Source organism: Pristis pectinata, chromosome 10, assembly GCF_009764475.1.
Source record: "Pristis pectinata isolate sPriPec2 chromosome 10, sPriPec2.1.pri, whole genome shotgun sequence".
Taxonomy (NCBI): Eukaryota; Metazoa; Chordata; class Chondrichthyes; order Rhinopristiformes; family Pristidae; genus Pristis; species Pristis pectinata.
The window spans coordinates 46,686,787-46,703,834 of NC_067414.1; the positions used below are offsets into that span (position 1 = coordinate 46,686,787).

General features: G+C 38.5%; 1 protein-coding gene across 3 annotated transcripts in view; it reads right to left on the reverse strand.

Moving 5' to 3' along the window:
* tbc1d32 (TBC1 domain family, member 32) overlaps positions 1–17,048 on the reverse strand; it is a 173,442-nt gene that overhangs the window by 127,661 nt on the left and 28,733 nt on the right. For all 3 annotated transcript variants that reach the window (XM_052024592.1, XM_052024591.1, XM_052024593.1), the window contains exons 8-14: positions 15,582–15,660; positions 11,718–11,821; positions 11,567–11,628; positions 11,074–11,224; positions 3,573–3,632; positions 1,487–1,583; positions 763–900 (exon numbers count right to left, since the gene is read on the reverse strand). In XM_052024592.1, coding sequence (XP_051880552.1) covers positions 763–900; positions 1,487–1,583; positions 3,573–3,632; positions 11,074–11,224; positions 11,567–11,628; positions 11,718–11,821; positions 15,582–15,660 — 691 coding nt within the window. The remainder of the gene's footprint in view (positions 1–762; positions 901–1,486; positions 1,584–3,572; positions 3,633–11,073; positions 11,225–11,566; positions 11,629–11,717; positions 11,822–15,581; positions 15,661–17,048) is intronic.

Here is a 17,048-nt window from a genome sequence, read left to right on the forward strand (position 1 = left end):
TATGCCAAAACAACCCATGGCAAACACACATGACCAGGGATATGTTAATACAACAGATATGAATGGAGTATTGAAACTGGTTAATGTTACTAATAATTTACAAATTCAGAGTAACAACTTCAATGCTTAGTCTATGAACATCTCATTCACCTATTCTCTCTGCTATTAAAAAAGAAATCTATGATTATTCTTTGCTGTAAATGATTAGTCCTACACAAATGCCATAAACTCAATTTAGCCTTCTTGGCCAATATTTTCAGCTGAACTTGACTGTTCATAATCTTGTACCTTAATTGAGCCCAGCATAAGATACATATTCTTGCCATTACAAGCTGTGTCTTTGAAAATCCTAATTACACAACTTGGAATTCTTTCTTTAATACCAATGGTGGAATCCAATGGCCATCCTACATGCAGATAAACACTGGCACTTTTAGAAAAGTATTTTTCACTGGATATGGTGGACTAATTAGTGTCCTACATAGTCTTAAAATGCAACAATCTTGCAAATATGCAAAAAAAAAGAGTATCTTTGAATTTTGTTTCTTTCCTTTTAGTCTGGTCAAAGCTACATCTTGAGTATTTGAATAGCATGTGAGCTCAAAAAAAAAGTAAATTGGGGCTCCAATACAGTGCGATTTAACATATGAATTTTAGGCTTTCGTTTCACATTTTAGATAGAGAGCAGCAGGCGTGCTGAACCAACTTGGAAACCACCTTGTCAAATTCATGCAATGCAATATTCATTTGAATATTTGTTACCTTTTCTGTTTTTCACTTTTATAGGAAATAGTTTTCTACCATGAGTGTACATCAACAATCTTCCCAGAAGACACAGTGAATGTACGAAGCAGATGTATTGCAATTCATGTCCTGTATAGTATGTCCTCTGACCACTGTCTTTGGACAAAAAAGAAAAATTAGAACTATAATAAAACAATCAGTGCACAAAGAAGAATTAATTTTCTCAAGAGGAGTCAGCCTGGCAAAAAACAATTATGCCAGGTTGTGTTTTATACCATGAAATTAAATATACAAAATTGTAAACATGGATTAAGACACAAGAGATTCTGCAGATGCTGGAATCTGGAGCAACACAGACAATGCTGGAGGAACTCAGCAGGTCAGGCAGCATCCATGCAGGGAAATAAACAGTCAACGTTTCAGGTTGAGACCTTTCATTAGGACTAGAAAAGAAGAGGGCAGAAGCCAGAATAAGGAGGTTGGGGGAGGGGGAGGAGCACAGGTTGGCTGGTGATAGGTGAGTCCAGGTGAAGGGGGTTTGGGGCGTCGGTGGGGGGGGGAGGGGGGGGGGAGGAATGAAAGGAAGGGAGTGATGTAAGAAGCAGATAAAGATAAAGTAAGAACGAGGGGGGGGGGAATGAAAGGAAGGGAGTGATGTAAGACAGAGATAAAGATAAACATAGATTAAATCCTTCTTGGTGCACTGAATATATAGTTATAACTTACTAACAAAATTACTTACTTAAGTGATAAAGCATGGTGCATAAATTGTCAGTAGCATCATCCTCTAAATTTCTTGAATCAAAGTAATTCAAGCATTGCTGAACAGATGCAGTTATCTACATAAAAATAAATAAAAGTTCTAAATTTTCCATTTCATCTGACCCCATTCAACACTGAAAGTTCCCTCGAGTTATCGTAACACATATACCAAACAACAGTGAGATTAGTTAAATGTTAATCCATTTATGAAACAAAATTATTAAACTGTACATAAAACCACATTTCATAACTGTTAACTTTCTTCCCAGATAAAAAGGGTATTTTTATCTCATAGAGGTATTCGGTAAACATTTGCTCACACTTTCTAAAAATCAATATTTCTATCTAAGTATTATGATTTATGGGAGAAAAGATGGATCTCTAAATGAAAAACAAAGTACTGCAAAATGAGCCCATACCCTGTCTCAAGCATTTAGAAACCAAAATGGAGAAATTTATAGTACAACAATATTTTACAACACATTTTAACATTCCAAAAATATAGTGCCTTTCTATGGGGTTTCAACTATTTAACAATCATACATGCCAATATTCTTCTCCAATTACTTCATATGGATTACATATGAAAGAACTTTCTCCATGCCACAGTTCCCTTGCAATAATGCCTCTAAATTCTTGTAGAAATAAAATAATAGAAATATTCTCCAAAAAAGCACACTCATCCCTCTGCCAAACACTAACAATACCATCTTCATAAATGGCCAATGCACTTTTGTAGCTCAAGGATTGATTGATCTCTCAAAAGCTAAACTCCAGTTTGCCTAGCTCAGCCTGACATTCTTACTTCCTCATACTATCTAGGTCAGTCCTCATTATAAAACATAAGCAAAAAACACAGGTGTACTGTGAGGCTGATGCAACTTTGCCAAGGAACCATATTACAACTTGCAGAAGCTATAGTATGGTTCCAGATACAAATCTCCATTTAATTTTTCAGCATCCCCAGTCACTAGTAGTGGCTCCTGGCCTCAAAGTTGATTTGGCTACTTCCTGCTTCAAAGTCTGCAAACCCTGGTCCCATTAGAGCCCTGAAACACCATTCTGTCTTGGGAATCAAATCTTCCTGTCCTAGCCATAGGTCCCATTCAAAATGACTTGGCCCTGCTTTTCTGTTTTTTCCTTCCTCTTCCTAATGTTAGACTAAAAATTATGGAATTATGAACACGTTGAAGGTTTTAAAATAGGGTAACATTAACATTTTCTTTTCACTCCTATTCCTTTATATTTAGCATTTGGTCATCCAATCCTTCCCCATTTCATCCTCAGGCTTTGAAATCTACTGTGGCCCCTTGCCACTTCATCTTCATGTCTCGGGTACTGATTCACAACCTCCTAAAATATGCTCTTTATTTTCCTTCTTCCTAAAGTTTCTCCAATTCCAAAGCCATCAACACCACTCTCCATTCCTGGGTTTCCTTGTTGCATATCAGTGAAGACCAGGATAATATAACCACAATGCTAACAGAAATACAATCTAGATTGCAAAACTGAAAGTCATTTCTTCCCAGGCCAGATCTCTATATCCTTTGTTCTATTCCTGCTCCTTTCTGGACCAGGCCCTTGTTTCCTTCCAGTTTCTCAAGTCCATTCATATTATACCAGTCATGCATCAATGGTCAATTAAATCTCTCTCTCATTTCAATGTATTAAGAACACGTAAAAGACACAGTTTGAAGCAATAGTAGAACCACAGATTCTGCGTGGTCATCATGGGTTTAGTTGTTGGAATACAATTGCATTAATTTATTGGACATGTGTTTTGATCTCAGTTTGTATTAACAATATGATTGACAGAGAAAACTCATGGTGTCCGTTGTTGGCAGATCTTGCATCTCTCAATATAATTCAATGGGTCCCATTTGATTAGCTTCACTTCCTTGTTCATTAATTTATCCTGATTGGTGCTGTTTGGTGCATAAATTCAATAAATATAACACATTAACAGTCTTGACTGACAGAAGGACATCACTGCATTCACTTCTGGCATAGCCATGACATCCACAAGATATGAAAATAAATCTAGTTCTTAATTCTAGAACACTTACCAAAGACTTGTACTTATTTTCAAGGAGTCTTAAAACCACTGTTCTGCTGTAGTAACCATGCTATGAAATGAGAACAAAGTGTATTATAGCTGCTTCTTTAGAAACCAACACACATAATTTGGTTTGAATTACTTTTATATACTTTTATTACTTTTATATAAATAATTCATAAATATGATAAATAGTGAAAGGCAACATCAAATTACCATTAATTTGATTTCCAATAGTACAATTCTTATCCTTAAAATTTCTTCGTATTAAACATTGCATATTCCTCTTAATATTCATACTAGCCTTCACAGTTAAAATGCTCATATTTGCAAAATATTAATTTTATATACATATATATTAATACTTCACTATAAAATCATATTACTTAACAACTAAAAGTTGTTGGTTGTTGCAATACAGTTGCAAAAAGCAGTGGAATGTTTGTATTCCTGCATATGTGCAAATTTGCACACAGATTTTGCACAGATTTGTTAAAGCCTTTTTATGTCATTATAGACATAGTGAACAAGTTAGATCACCTGGGCACTAACTGTAAATCCATCCCATACTAATAGGAACAAAAAGTCTGTTTTCTATAAACTGAAAAGATTTTACTGAAAAATATTTTTCAGAAATTTCAAAGCATACCTTATTACCATAAATTCTCAGCACAAAACTGAATATATGTGGTCTGGAATGTTCAATCAAATGCCATATACCCCAAGTTTTGAATATAACCGCAACCAACGTAAGGGTCTAACACGATAAGCAAAGGTCATCTCAGTGGGGCTGCAGGAAGGGTGGGTGGTGCTTGGAAGTAGCGTGCAGAGATTTCCATGGGAAAAACTTAAAATCTGTTATTTTTCCCCAAAAGCTTTTGTCTCTGATAGGTTCCATGTCTTAAATTGGTTTCAAGTCACCTGGAAAATATTTCAGAACAGGTGGGCCTAATTCACGATGACAGGAAATCCAATCCATGAATTCAGGGAAGGGGCAACAGGGGATTGGGAAATCTAATCTGGAACTTGCCCTCTTCCAATTTAGCTTTTGTCTCTCTTCAGCCGCTGGGCTTTAAGAGGTCTAGGAAACGTGCAAAGTAGTTGCCAACCTCTAATCTAAATTGCCAACTTGCATTTTGGCTCCTATTCTTGACCTAAACCCTTAACTTGTTTTCCTTCTTGGCATTGCTAAAACAGTGGCAATTGAGTAGGGAGGAAGGAGAAATGGGTTGGAAGAGGGTTTAGGATGAAGTGACAAAATGCCTTAATAAAGTGGAAATGAAAGGTGGTATGGCTACATGAAGAGAAGAGGAAAAAAGTGGCACGAGAACCTGAAAGCATCCATCTGGAAAATAATACATCCAATCAGCCCAAAGTTACTGTCAGTCTTTCTTGATATTAACTGAAAAAAATGCCTTCTTTAAACTTCTGCATCTCCTTCACTTCCTTTAAGACTATTCTTAAAGTTCAGCACTTTGACTAAGCTTATATCACCTTCCTAATTAATCTGTCTTTCCTTGATGTGCCCATTTGCTTCTGAGGTATGTTGGATCAATTTTCAACCTTAAGTCATTATATAAACCTAGGTGGTTAGGAGTGCAGTAGCATACTGGGTAAGTTACTAGACGAGCAGCCAGAGTTCAGATCCCAAGATACAAGTTTGAATCCATCATGGAATCTAGGGAATCTAAATATAAAATCTGTAAGTTAAGAAAAGGCTCAGTAATAGAAAACATGAAACTACCAGTCACTTGTAAAAACAAAACAGGTTTGCTAATGCCCTTCCGAGAAGGAAATCTGCCATCTGGTAATTGGTAACCAGTTTATTATTGTCACAAGATACAGAGAAAAGCTTTTGTTTGCATGTCATCCAGACAGATCATTCCATACATAAGTACATTGAGATAGTACAAAAGGAAAACAATAACAGAATGCAGATATAGTGTTACAGCTACAGAGAAAGTGCAGTGTAGGTAGACAAGTATGGTGCAAGGGCCTTGATGAGGTAGATTGGGAGATCAGGAGCTCACCTTTATCATACAAAAGGTCCATTCAAGAGTCTTATAACAGCGGGATAGAAGCTGTCCTTGAGCCTGGCCGTACGTGTCCTCAAGCTTTAGTACCTTCTGCCCGATGGAAGGGAAGAGAGAATGACTGGGCTGGGAAGAATCCTTGATTATGAAGGCTGCTTTCCCAAGGCAGTGGGAAGTACAGACAGAATCAATAGAGAGGAGGCTGGTTTTCATAATAGACTGGGCTGCATTCAAAACTCTCTGTAATTTCTTGCGGTCTTGGGCAGATCAGTTGCTGTTCCAAGCTGTGATGCATCCAGATAGGATGCTGTCTGTGGTGCATCTGTAAAAGTTGGTGAGGGTCACTGGGGACATGAACTAGTAAAGCATACATGTATCCCAGATCTACCAGCATGGTTGATTTGTAAATGCAATTAGGGATGGACAATAAATGCCAGTGTTGCCAGCAATGTCCACATTCTGTGTACAAAAAAGTTATTCTGATTGACTCAAGCTATAGAAACACCCAATACAGCAGGTGACCTCTGTATAGGAAAAAGCAGATTCAGGAACTGGGTGACCATTTATTTCAAGAACAGGTTGAGTGATAACACCATACAAAGCTCCTGGAATTTGTCTAACAGGTATACAGTAACAGAGATTTAAGAGAAAGGATGGTGACTCACAAAAGAAATCACGAGCAGAATTATGGCACTGTAGTGACTCACCGCACCGGCATCGAACCGGCTACCGACATCGCGAACGTTGTCGGAGGCCCCGATCCAAGATGGCCCGGGGCCCTCCTTCTTCCCCATCGTCAGGCTGGGAAAGCCCGTGCGTGACGTCAGCGCGGGAACTGTAGTGCGGGAAGTTTTCGGATATCAAAAGGTGCACCGCGCCCCTGTCGTTCATTCGACTTCGGATTTCAAACCAGCAACTCTGTGTCTTCATTTCGTAGTGTGTAGCTAGCCGCTACATTGGTGACCCCGACAGGCCCAAACGTTTTTGGACCCACGATGTCTGCACAACAAGAGGTACAGGCAGTAGCCCTTAAACTGCCCACCTTCTGGACACTCAGGCCTCACGTCTGGTTCGACCATGCTGAGGCCCAGTTCCAGATTCACCAGATCACCAGGGACGACACCAAGTACTACTATGTGGTGAGCACCCTCGACCAAGACACTGCAGCCCAGGTCGAGGACTTCATTCAGGCGCCCCCGGAGGAGGAGAAGTACGATAAGTTCAAGGCCCTCCTTCTCGAGACTTTCGGCCTTTCCCAACGCAAACAGGCCTCCCGCCTCCTCCACCTCGATGGATTGTGACAGACCCCCCCTCCGCGCTCATGAACGAGATGTTGGCCCTGGCAGATGGCCACAAACCCTGCCTGATGTTTGAGCAGGCCTTCCTGGAGCAGTTGCCTGATGACATCCACCTGCTCCTGACGGATGCCGACTTCAGCGACCCCTGGAAGGTGGCTGCCCGGGCAGATGTACTTTGGGGGAGTGCAAGGAGGTTTTTACAATTGACTAGCTGAAGCCAGCTCATTTAGACTTGAACCAACCCGTGGTGGTCCAACGAGCGCGACGCAGGGGCAGGCCACCCAAGTCATAGTTTATTTAATTCTGGTTTTCGCGACGGTATCACTGGCTCGGGGGGGGGGGGGGGGGGGGGGGGGGTTATGTAGTGACTCACCACACCTGCATCAAACCAGCTACTGTCATCGCAAACGTCGTCGGAGGCCCCGATCCAAGGTGGCGCAGGCCCTCCTTCTTCCCCATCGTCGGGCTGGGAAAGCCCGCGCGCGGGAAGGTCAGGTGACCCGCGCGTGACGTCAGCGTGGGAAATGTAGCACGGGAAGTTTTCGGATATTAAAGGCGCACCACGCCCGTCGTTCATTCGACTTCGGATTTCAAACCAGCGACTCTGTGTCTTCATTTCGTAGTGCGTAGCTAGCCGCTACAGCACCATGAAATAAATCATTACCCGAGGGAAGAAGTGGTGGTACAGGAAAAAGGTGAGTTGTGAATAGTACAACCTATCTTTTCTGTGGCCAGAATCCCAAGTACTCTTAAGCCTCCCAAGTGTTTAAGCAAGGATAATAGCTGGTGGAGAATGAACAGCCTTAAGTCAGGCTTCACAATGGAGTATGATTTTTCTTTAAAAAAGCAGAGAAGATTGGCAGTGGGGAGAAACACACATGGGTTCTTCTTCAATTAATCTCAACTAATAGCAAATTATCTTTCTTGGAGGGTTAATGAAGCAGTGAAGAAGAATCTAAATCATTAAGGCAGTGGAGAAGAGCTAATCTTCAAGTATATAAGGTGCTGATCAAGTAGTACAGGAAATGCAACATGCTTGGGAACTAGACAGGTTAATGAGAGACCTGGTGGAGTAAAAAGATATGCATTTATTCCAAATGCAAGAGAATTGTGGTATTTCAGAATAAATGTTCACAGCTCTAGAAATAAACCCAGGCATTATAAAATCACCAACGTGAATAGTGAAACAATGCTAAAGTATTTTGTTTTGCTTTTTAAATAAAAATAGAAAAAAACGAAGGTCCAGTCATATTACAGCAGCAGTCACTTTGCACTTCACTTGAAGTTTTCACTTAACTGTGCTGCTCAGATCAAATCTGTTTGGGAAGAGATAAATAATAAAAGATTTATTACAAAATTAGCACTTCATTGATCACAGAATACTTTGGAAGAAGTGCAACATTTAAGAAGATTTACAGTGGTAATGGAGTTGTAACTTCCTTAAAACTTGACAGAGCTTAAAGTCAGATAGATATATGGACAATGCTATTCAAAATTAGTGCGAATGATTGAGCAATTCTAATGTAAAGAAAACCTCAAAAAGAAAAAAAAAGTGCATGATGTAAATTTGAAATAAAAACAGAATGCTTGAAATACCCAGCAGGTAGGTGAAGAAAGAAACAATTGTAACACTTCCAGTTGATGGCCTTTCATAGAACTGAGGAAAATTAGAAATCAAACAAGTTTTAAGTTTAAGAGGAGGGAGAGGGATAGAGAGGACCAAGGAAATATTTATAACAGGGTAGAGACCAAGAGAGACTGAATGATGTGTGGTGGTGGTGATGCCAGCAGGGAGAGGATGTTAAGTCAGGCAACGACTGGAAAGAGAAAAACAGTTAACATTTTAGGTTCATGGTCTTTCATCAGATCTCTTGAAGATCACATATGAACTGGAAAGGTTGGCTACCTGAAATTATTGAATTTGATGAAGGTAACATGCCTTAATGACTATTGCCCAGTGGCTCTGACATCCACCATCATGAAGTATTTCAAGAGGCTGGTGATAGCACACATTAACTCCAGCCTACCAGACAACCTCAACCCACTGCAACTTGTCTACCAGCAAAACACATCTACAATATATGCCATCTCCCTGGCCCTACAATCACCTCTGGAGAGTAAAGACACCTACGTTAGACTATTGTCTATTGACTACATAATACTGTAGTTCCAAGCAACTTCATCTCCAAACTCCTAGATTTGGGACTCAATACCTCCCTTTGCAACTGGATCCTTGACTTCCTGACCAACAGACTGCAGTCAGTAAGGATAGGCAGCAGCACCTCCGCCACAATTGTTCTTAACACTGGTGCCCCACAAAGCTGCACCCTCAAGAAACTGCAGAGGGTTGTGGACACAGCTTAGCACATCATGAAAACCAGCCTCCCCTCCATGGACTGTCTACATTTTCCACTGCCTCGGTAAAGCAGCCAACAGAATCAAAAACCCTACCCACCGGGACATCCTCTTCCCCCCTTCACATTGGGAGGAAGATACAAAAGCCTGAAGGCATGTACCAGCAGGCTTAAGGATAGCTTCTACCCCGCTGTTATAAGACCATTGAATGGTCCCCTAGTACGATAAAATGGACTCTAGACCTCACAGTCTACCTTGTTATGGCCTTGCACCTTATTGTCTACCTGCTTCATACTTTCTCTGTATCTTTAACACTTTAATCTGCATTCTGTTACAGTTTTACCTTGTACTACCTCAATGCACTGTTGTAATTGATGGTATGAATAGTACACAAGACAAGTTTTTCACTGAACCTTGGTACAATAAATCAATTTACCAATTTGATGTCAAATCCTGAGAGCTCTAATGTGCCAGGGAAGGAGACAAAATGCTGCTCCTTGAACTTATGCTGGGATTTGCTGAATACAGTGTAAAAAGCCAAAGGCAGAGAGGTCAGAGTAGGAGTAGGATAGAGAATTAAACTAACAAGCAACTGGAAGGTCAGTATCATTCTTGTGGATGCTTGTAATTTCACTCTCCAATACAGCTTCATTCAGTCTGCAGTGGTGATCCTGATCTTCCAGTTGCCTATCACTTTAATTCTCCATTCTACTTCTTCTCTGACCTGTCCTTAGCCTCACAGACTGTTCCAATAAAGCCTATTAAAAGCTCATGGCAACTCAAGGACAGTATCTCATCTTCTGACTAGGTGCATTATACAATCTCAGGACTAACCAGTCTTTTCAGTTTGTATTAGAATTAGTTAGTTCTTATGAAAAGTCACTAATCTGAAATGTTAACTCTGTTTCTTTTTCCACAAATCCTGCTTGACCAACTGAGCATTTCCTGCATTCTTGTTTTCTTTTCAGAGTTCCAGTATCTACAATGATTTGCTTCTACAGTGGCTGGTATTTCACAGTTGCTGCATTGCTTTTTGGATATTCCCCCCCCAATTTCTCTCTCCTTCTCTGTTCTCATTAATCTCACTCTATTTAATCTTCTCCAGACAGAATGCAATCTGCAAGACTTCACCACTCTCTTTCAACCAGCACCATCACTATGTGTCATTCAGCTTTTCTTGGTTTCTACTGGAACACAGAGATTCATTGTGCCCTGCACTCCTTCCCATTTTCTGTAACTTCAAACATCTTTGAATCCTGCAAAAGAATTATCGACCTGCAATATGAACTAATCCTGGTAATTACATTGCTAGAAGTGTCTGAGACTGAATTAGAGCACGTATCCTCCACTGCCTGCATTTCTGGTGAAAATGCTCTGCTTAGACTAGAAGTTGCTTAGTTTCTTCCATAAGCTTTGCTTCTCCATTATTTTCTGACTTATTTGACATTGTTCACCGTACAATATGCTGTAAGCCCAAACATATACCCATCCTACATCAAACTAATTGGCTGGCATAAAGCTGCCAAAGAAGACCCTGACATAGAAAAAAAAGCCTGTGATCAAAATGCACCCAAAAAGGAAGCTGCAATTAAAGATATTGTTTCTATTAATAAGGAAGAATAATGTAAACAAACCAAGTTCTAATAACAGTGATCAAAATCTAATTGTTTGCACGCAATAAGATGCAAAAGAAAATTGTGTGTACAAATTCCATGATTCTGCTGATTTGGCAACATTTCATTCCATTCAACTTTAATTCCACTAGTTTCATTTAATGGTTCACTGTCTGTCATCACTAAGCATCTTTTATACTTATTATTTTTACCATCCATTTCTTGAACCAGGAGGCTTTTATATCCAGCATTGCCAGGAAATAGATGGGTTCCAGTACATGGTCTGAGGTGTCGCTATTAAGACTCTGTTCATGTGTTGCTGACAGCAGTGACAGAGTACTTTCCACTATCTCCTCCATAAACCTTCAGAAAATTGAACATCAAAAATTTACAACTACTTAGCTGTGAATCACAAATACACACCATACAAAATTATTCATCCCATATTCTTTTTAAAAAAAGTGACAAGGCAAACAATACTGCTTTTAAGAAAACCTCCACATGAAGAATACGCCAAGATTTTTTTAAGTCAGTCAAAATGTCTTTAGTATGATTTTATTCAAATATGATTAAGTACACTGCTACCCAGTATGATAATTAATTTTAATTACAAAGCCTTATAAAATTAATGAAGACTTTAGTCATGACTTAAAATGCCTCTCATTTCTTCTAAACCACAATATCATTATAATGTTAAAAATATACTTCTCTGGATGACGTATCCAGAAGGATGGAACTTCTTTCTGAAACTCATTAAGAAGGCGAAACTGTGAAAAAATAACAATGTATTATTTTAAAAAGTTTGATATTAATACTACTGTAAAATACAAGGACTTCAACTTGCATCAAATGTTACCTTTTTAAGTAACTGTATAATATCAGGATTTGTTATATCCACACCAACTGAAAGACTGGGAACTGAACTTTGCTGCGAAGTAAAGCAGGACTCCAAATGCTTGGCTACAAGAAAACAGATACGAGTGTAACACAAATATGAAGACAATTTTATATTGACATTTGAGGAAAATTATCAAAACTAAACATGATATTCACGTAGGTAAATAGTGATATTTCAAGTTTTAGTTAAACTTAAAGTTATGAATGAGAAGTTAGAGACAATGCTATTAAAGTCCTTTGAAGTGAAAGTGTAAATGCATTTAAGGGGTTGTTAGAAAAGCTGGATATTGAAGGGGTTAAGTTATTTATTGAAAAGGAGGGAAAGTGAGATTCAACCATCTAAAACAAAAAGAAGTCATACTAGGCCCAGTGACCATGACTTACTCATAAAATTTCATAATTTAAACTAGATTGGATCAGACCATCTATAAAACAGGCTGGTAAATAAATATACTAGGTCAGGGCTAACAATGCCATTTTGCATATCAATCCATCAGGAGGGAACAAACAGACACTTCCCACGTAAGGCATGCTACAATCTCACCATGAAAGGTACCTTTTAACTCTGATATGCCAAATAATATGAAATGAACCAGCTTTTTCAATGGTTTTGTTTAAAAAAAATACCATGGGGATCCAGATCCGAGCACTTAAAGGTTCTCAGAACCTGTCTGTCTGCCTGACATGCCATTATCCCCATTTGTCTTACTTAAGAGAAATGTTGGAATTATGGGAGGGGGTCAGTGGTGAAGGGAATGACTGGTAAGTACAATCATGGAATTGCATCCTTACAGCACGTTGAGGTTTTTTTTTGTTTTTAGGCTGCTGGTGGAAGTTCAAAATGATACTCACAGGAATGAAACTGGGAATAAGGGTTAAATTGTTAAAGGAAGACGTACAAAATTAGGGCTCTACCAGTCACTAAAAGCGAAGGAAGAGAAAACAAAAACAATGCTGGAAGAACATAATCATTGAATCTGGAGTAACACATCATTGTAACTATCGAGATTCTAGTATTATTTAAAAGACAACAAATATCTACTCAAAATAAAATATAAAGGATACAAGCAAAACAAAATGAAATTAAAGTAGGTGGCTCCTGTGAAAACAAACCACAAGCCTGGGAAAAATGACCATATGATAATATTCTTAATTATAATTAATAGCATTATAAATGATTAAGATGCTGAAGTCACAACAAAATGGCAGAGTAAGGAAACTATACTGGTATAGTGTGAGATAAACAGAAGGCACATATAAATATCTGATCATTAAAAAAAGTCTCATTGTGAGGTTCCTCCCAGCAAATTATTAGAGAGACAATCATTTCATAAGAAGGACTGTTTCTACCAAATTTTTTTTTAGCATTATATAGATATTACAAAGGGACAAGTTTAGTAGCTTTGAACACATTACATTAACTCACTCAGTTGATGCACAAATAGTATTACATATTGCCATATATTACATTTCTTTAGTACACTAATGAAGTTATTGAAGTGAAGACTCTTCAGAATTATTTTAAATAAAACAATCTGGAATGTCTACTGCAAACTTTTCTTCTTCCCACTACTCATTGTGCAGAGATTTTCACATCCCTAGGCTTGGATAGAAAATTGGCAGGCTTTCCTCCAATGTGGCATTACAACAGTGTAAAATTCCCAAACTACTTCCCATATTATCAAACAAAATTTGACACCAAGTCACATAATGAGATACTACAATGGATGACCCATGTCTAATCAGAGAGGTATGTTTAACAAGGGAGGTAGAGGTGAAGAGAGATAATTTGTGAGCTTAGGGCCTTGGAAGTCAAAGTCATGACCATTGATGGTGAAATAATTAAAATCTGAATGAACAGGAGTCCAGAAATGGAGTACAGATATCTTGAAAAGTTGCAGGGATGGAAGCAATTTCAGAATGGTATGGTAGCACAGTAATCTGTACTGTTCCTCACAGCCTGAGGGACCCAAGTATGATCTTGACCTCAGGAATTGTCTGAATGGAGTCTGCTCACTCCCAGTGAGTGAGTGCTTTTCCTCACACATTCCAAAATATTGGTAAGTTAATTGTCTGCTGAAAGTTATCCTTTAGCATAGGAAAAATAGCAAAAAAAATGCAAAAGGGGAGTTACTGGATATGCGAGACAGAATTAGTGATAGGGATACAGGAAAATAATGCAAGGGGGAATGGGGCTGTTGGGATTGCTCTGTTGGCATGAATCCAATGGGCATGAAGTCCTCCTCCTATGTCATAGCAAGTAAAACCAAAAAGGTAAGAAAGAGGCCATAAAGAGATCTGAAAACGATGTTCAAGGTTTTTAAAAAGGCGATGTTACTTAACTACGAACCAATGAAAGTCGGTGAACACAGAAATGAAAGGTGAACAGGATTTAATGCAAGACATAAGAGATTCTGCAGATGCTGGAATCTGGAGCAACACACACAAAATGCTGGAGGAACTCAGCAGGTCAGGCAGCATCTATGCAGAGGAATAAACAGTAGACATATCAGATCGAGACCCTTCATCAGGACTGGAAAGGAAGAGGGCAGAAGCCAGAATAAGAAGGTCAGGGGAGGGGGAGGAGTACATGCAGACAGATGATAGGTGAGTTCAGGTGGTAGGCAAGTCCAGATGAGAGGGGGAAGGTAGGAGGGTGGGGAAGTTAAAAGCTAAGAGGGGTTAGATAAAAGAGGCAAAGGGCTGAAGAACAAATCCGGTATGAGAGGGCAGTGGACCATGGAATAAAGGGAAGGAGGTGGGGAATAGATAGGCAGGTCATGAGGTTGGGGAAATGCGAGTTACTACATGGTTCTTTAGTTAACCACATGTTTGAGGAGAGCAATCAGGAGTGTATTAGAATAGTTAAATTTGGAGGTAATAAAAACATGGATAAGGGTTTCAACTGCAGATGAGTTAAGGCAGTGGCATTGGCAGGCAATGTTACAGCAATAAAATAAATGGCTTTTAGTAATGCCACAGATATGTCAATGGTTATCATCCTAGAGGTAATTAAGACAAGGTTCTAAACAGCCTGGTTCAGCCTCTGATATTTCCCAGAAAGATACTTACACATGGAGTTGAAGTCTATGAATTTTTTTTATTACAACAGGTGCCGAAGATAATTGTTCTGACTTCCCAATTATTCTTGGGAGAGAATTTTTGCTTATCCAGAACTGATTGTCAGACAGTTTGACAATTTCCTCCACTTGCTCCACCATGGTGAAGTAGTTTTCTGATGAAATGGTCATATAGTGCACATAGGTTTTGTGCAGTGTAATTGAATATCTAGCCCAGGGTCAATTTCTGCTTGTGTGATCGTGACTCCCAGCTCTACGTCACTAATACTTCCCTTAACAACGTATGTTTTTAATTTATGGAAATTGAGAAAAGCAAATCATGGCAATATGCAATAGCTTCAACTAATAATTAATTATCTGCATTTCGAATGAAAGAACAAATTACAGTAAACATCCTAAAATGAATCCACTTATGTATACAATCAAATTAGAACTAAAAAAAATGAAAACATTTTTAGTCTGTTCATTTCCAATTCAGTTTGGCTTCAAAAGATACAGTAGTTTAGTGATGCTATTGCATTAACTCCATTAGCTATTGGATTTCATTTGATTTCAAGGAGTGTCTCCAAGAAATATATACTTGAATAACCTCAGGTTGAATAGTTTGCTGTGCATACATATTAAAATAAGTTTTAAAAATATTACAACCAGAGAGCTTCTTCTCATCTAGCCACAAAAATCAAATTATTTTTAGTAAGGATCCATTTTCCGAAAAAAAATTGCAAGCAAATTTTAATTCATACCCAGGCTTGTGTAGATTTCTCTTGAAATGCTAAATGTTGATGATGAAAATGTTTTTGCATAGAACCGAAGGCCTTTATCCTAAAGAAAATGAGTACAAGACATTTTTTTTTAATTCCATGACCTTTCTTTGCATGTAATACATATACTAGTCACCTTGTAAAACTGAATACCTTGAAATTACTTTTCAGCACTGAAGTAAAACAGGAGAACACTCTCAATTTAAAGATGTGGGCAGAGAAATTTGTCTGCATCATTTTTCTGACATCATAGTGGCAATAGTCCCCTTCACTGCACTTTTTCAAGGAAGTTTTTGAACAAATAAAATCAATTCATCAGTGCTAAGTCCAAAACAGCACTCTTAGCTTCCTTGTGTAATACCACTTCACTTCAGGAATAACAGGCATTTTCTATATTACTGGCACATTCCCACATTGGTCTGAACCTTTAGAGAATCACACAACAATACAGCCAGCACTACCTCAAATAGTAAACAAATACAAGTGCATGCACTTCTCTCAATGTCAAAATCAGGGACATCCTCAGAAATTTCTTCTCAGCATCCTTTTAGGCTGCCTTTGTTGAAATATGCCACATGGCACTTTGCTGCTCACTGCTGCCAAAGACAGCAACCTACAATTTTTGAGAAATACAACTTTTAAGAACACACTTAAAAGGGCATTTGATGCAGTGCAGATACTCATAGAATGCACTAAAGCCTCTACAGATACCTCTTGCCATCAGTGATATCTACCTCACCTTTTCTTTTCCTGATCTGATGAATATAAATCAGTTCTTTTTGAAGACTTCCTCAGGTATTTCTGGCCAGCAACCTAATGAAAACTCCTGTTGTTGTGACAACTGGAATCACTGTTTGGGTCAGTTTACCCAAGGTTTTTTTTAAGCAGAGAGTAGTGTCTATGACTGTAGAAGAGCTGTGTCTGACCCTTTAAATAATATTCAGTTTGTACCTTCGGCATTACTAGAAGTTTGTGCCTTTGGCATTACTAGAAGTTTATTTCAGTTGTGCTTCAGATTAAATATTGTTGAAAATCTCACCATTAATAAATTTTGAGCATTACACTATTTTTCACAAGATTTGGATAAGATGGATGTCAGAAAAACAACACTAGGCTAAACAAATTTCTTGCTCTAGTCAGTCCATTGTTATTTAATGACCAGCATTAACCCTTCAGAAAGGTGCACAGAATTGGTAAATACTACACGAAAGCCATTTTCTTTCGTCTGTGTAAAGTTGATTTTTTTTGGCATTGTGCAAATCAGTTTCTAGTCCATGTAGTTTTAAAGCACTTTCAAAGCAACTAGTTATGGTGCAAAAGGAAATTTCCTTTAAAAGCTGCTCCAAATTATTTTCTTAAAAAACAGTAGTTTTGCTCTCAATAATAAGCAACTATACAAGGTACACAGAGACAATTTTCCTCACATTCAAATTATCAAAATAAAAACTC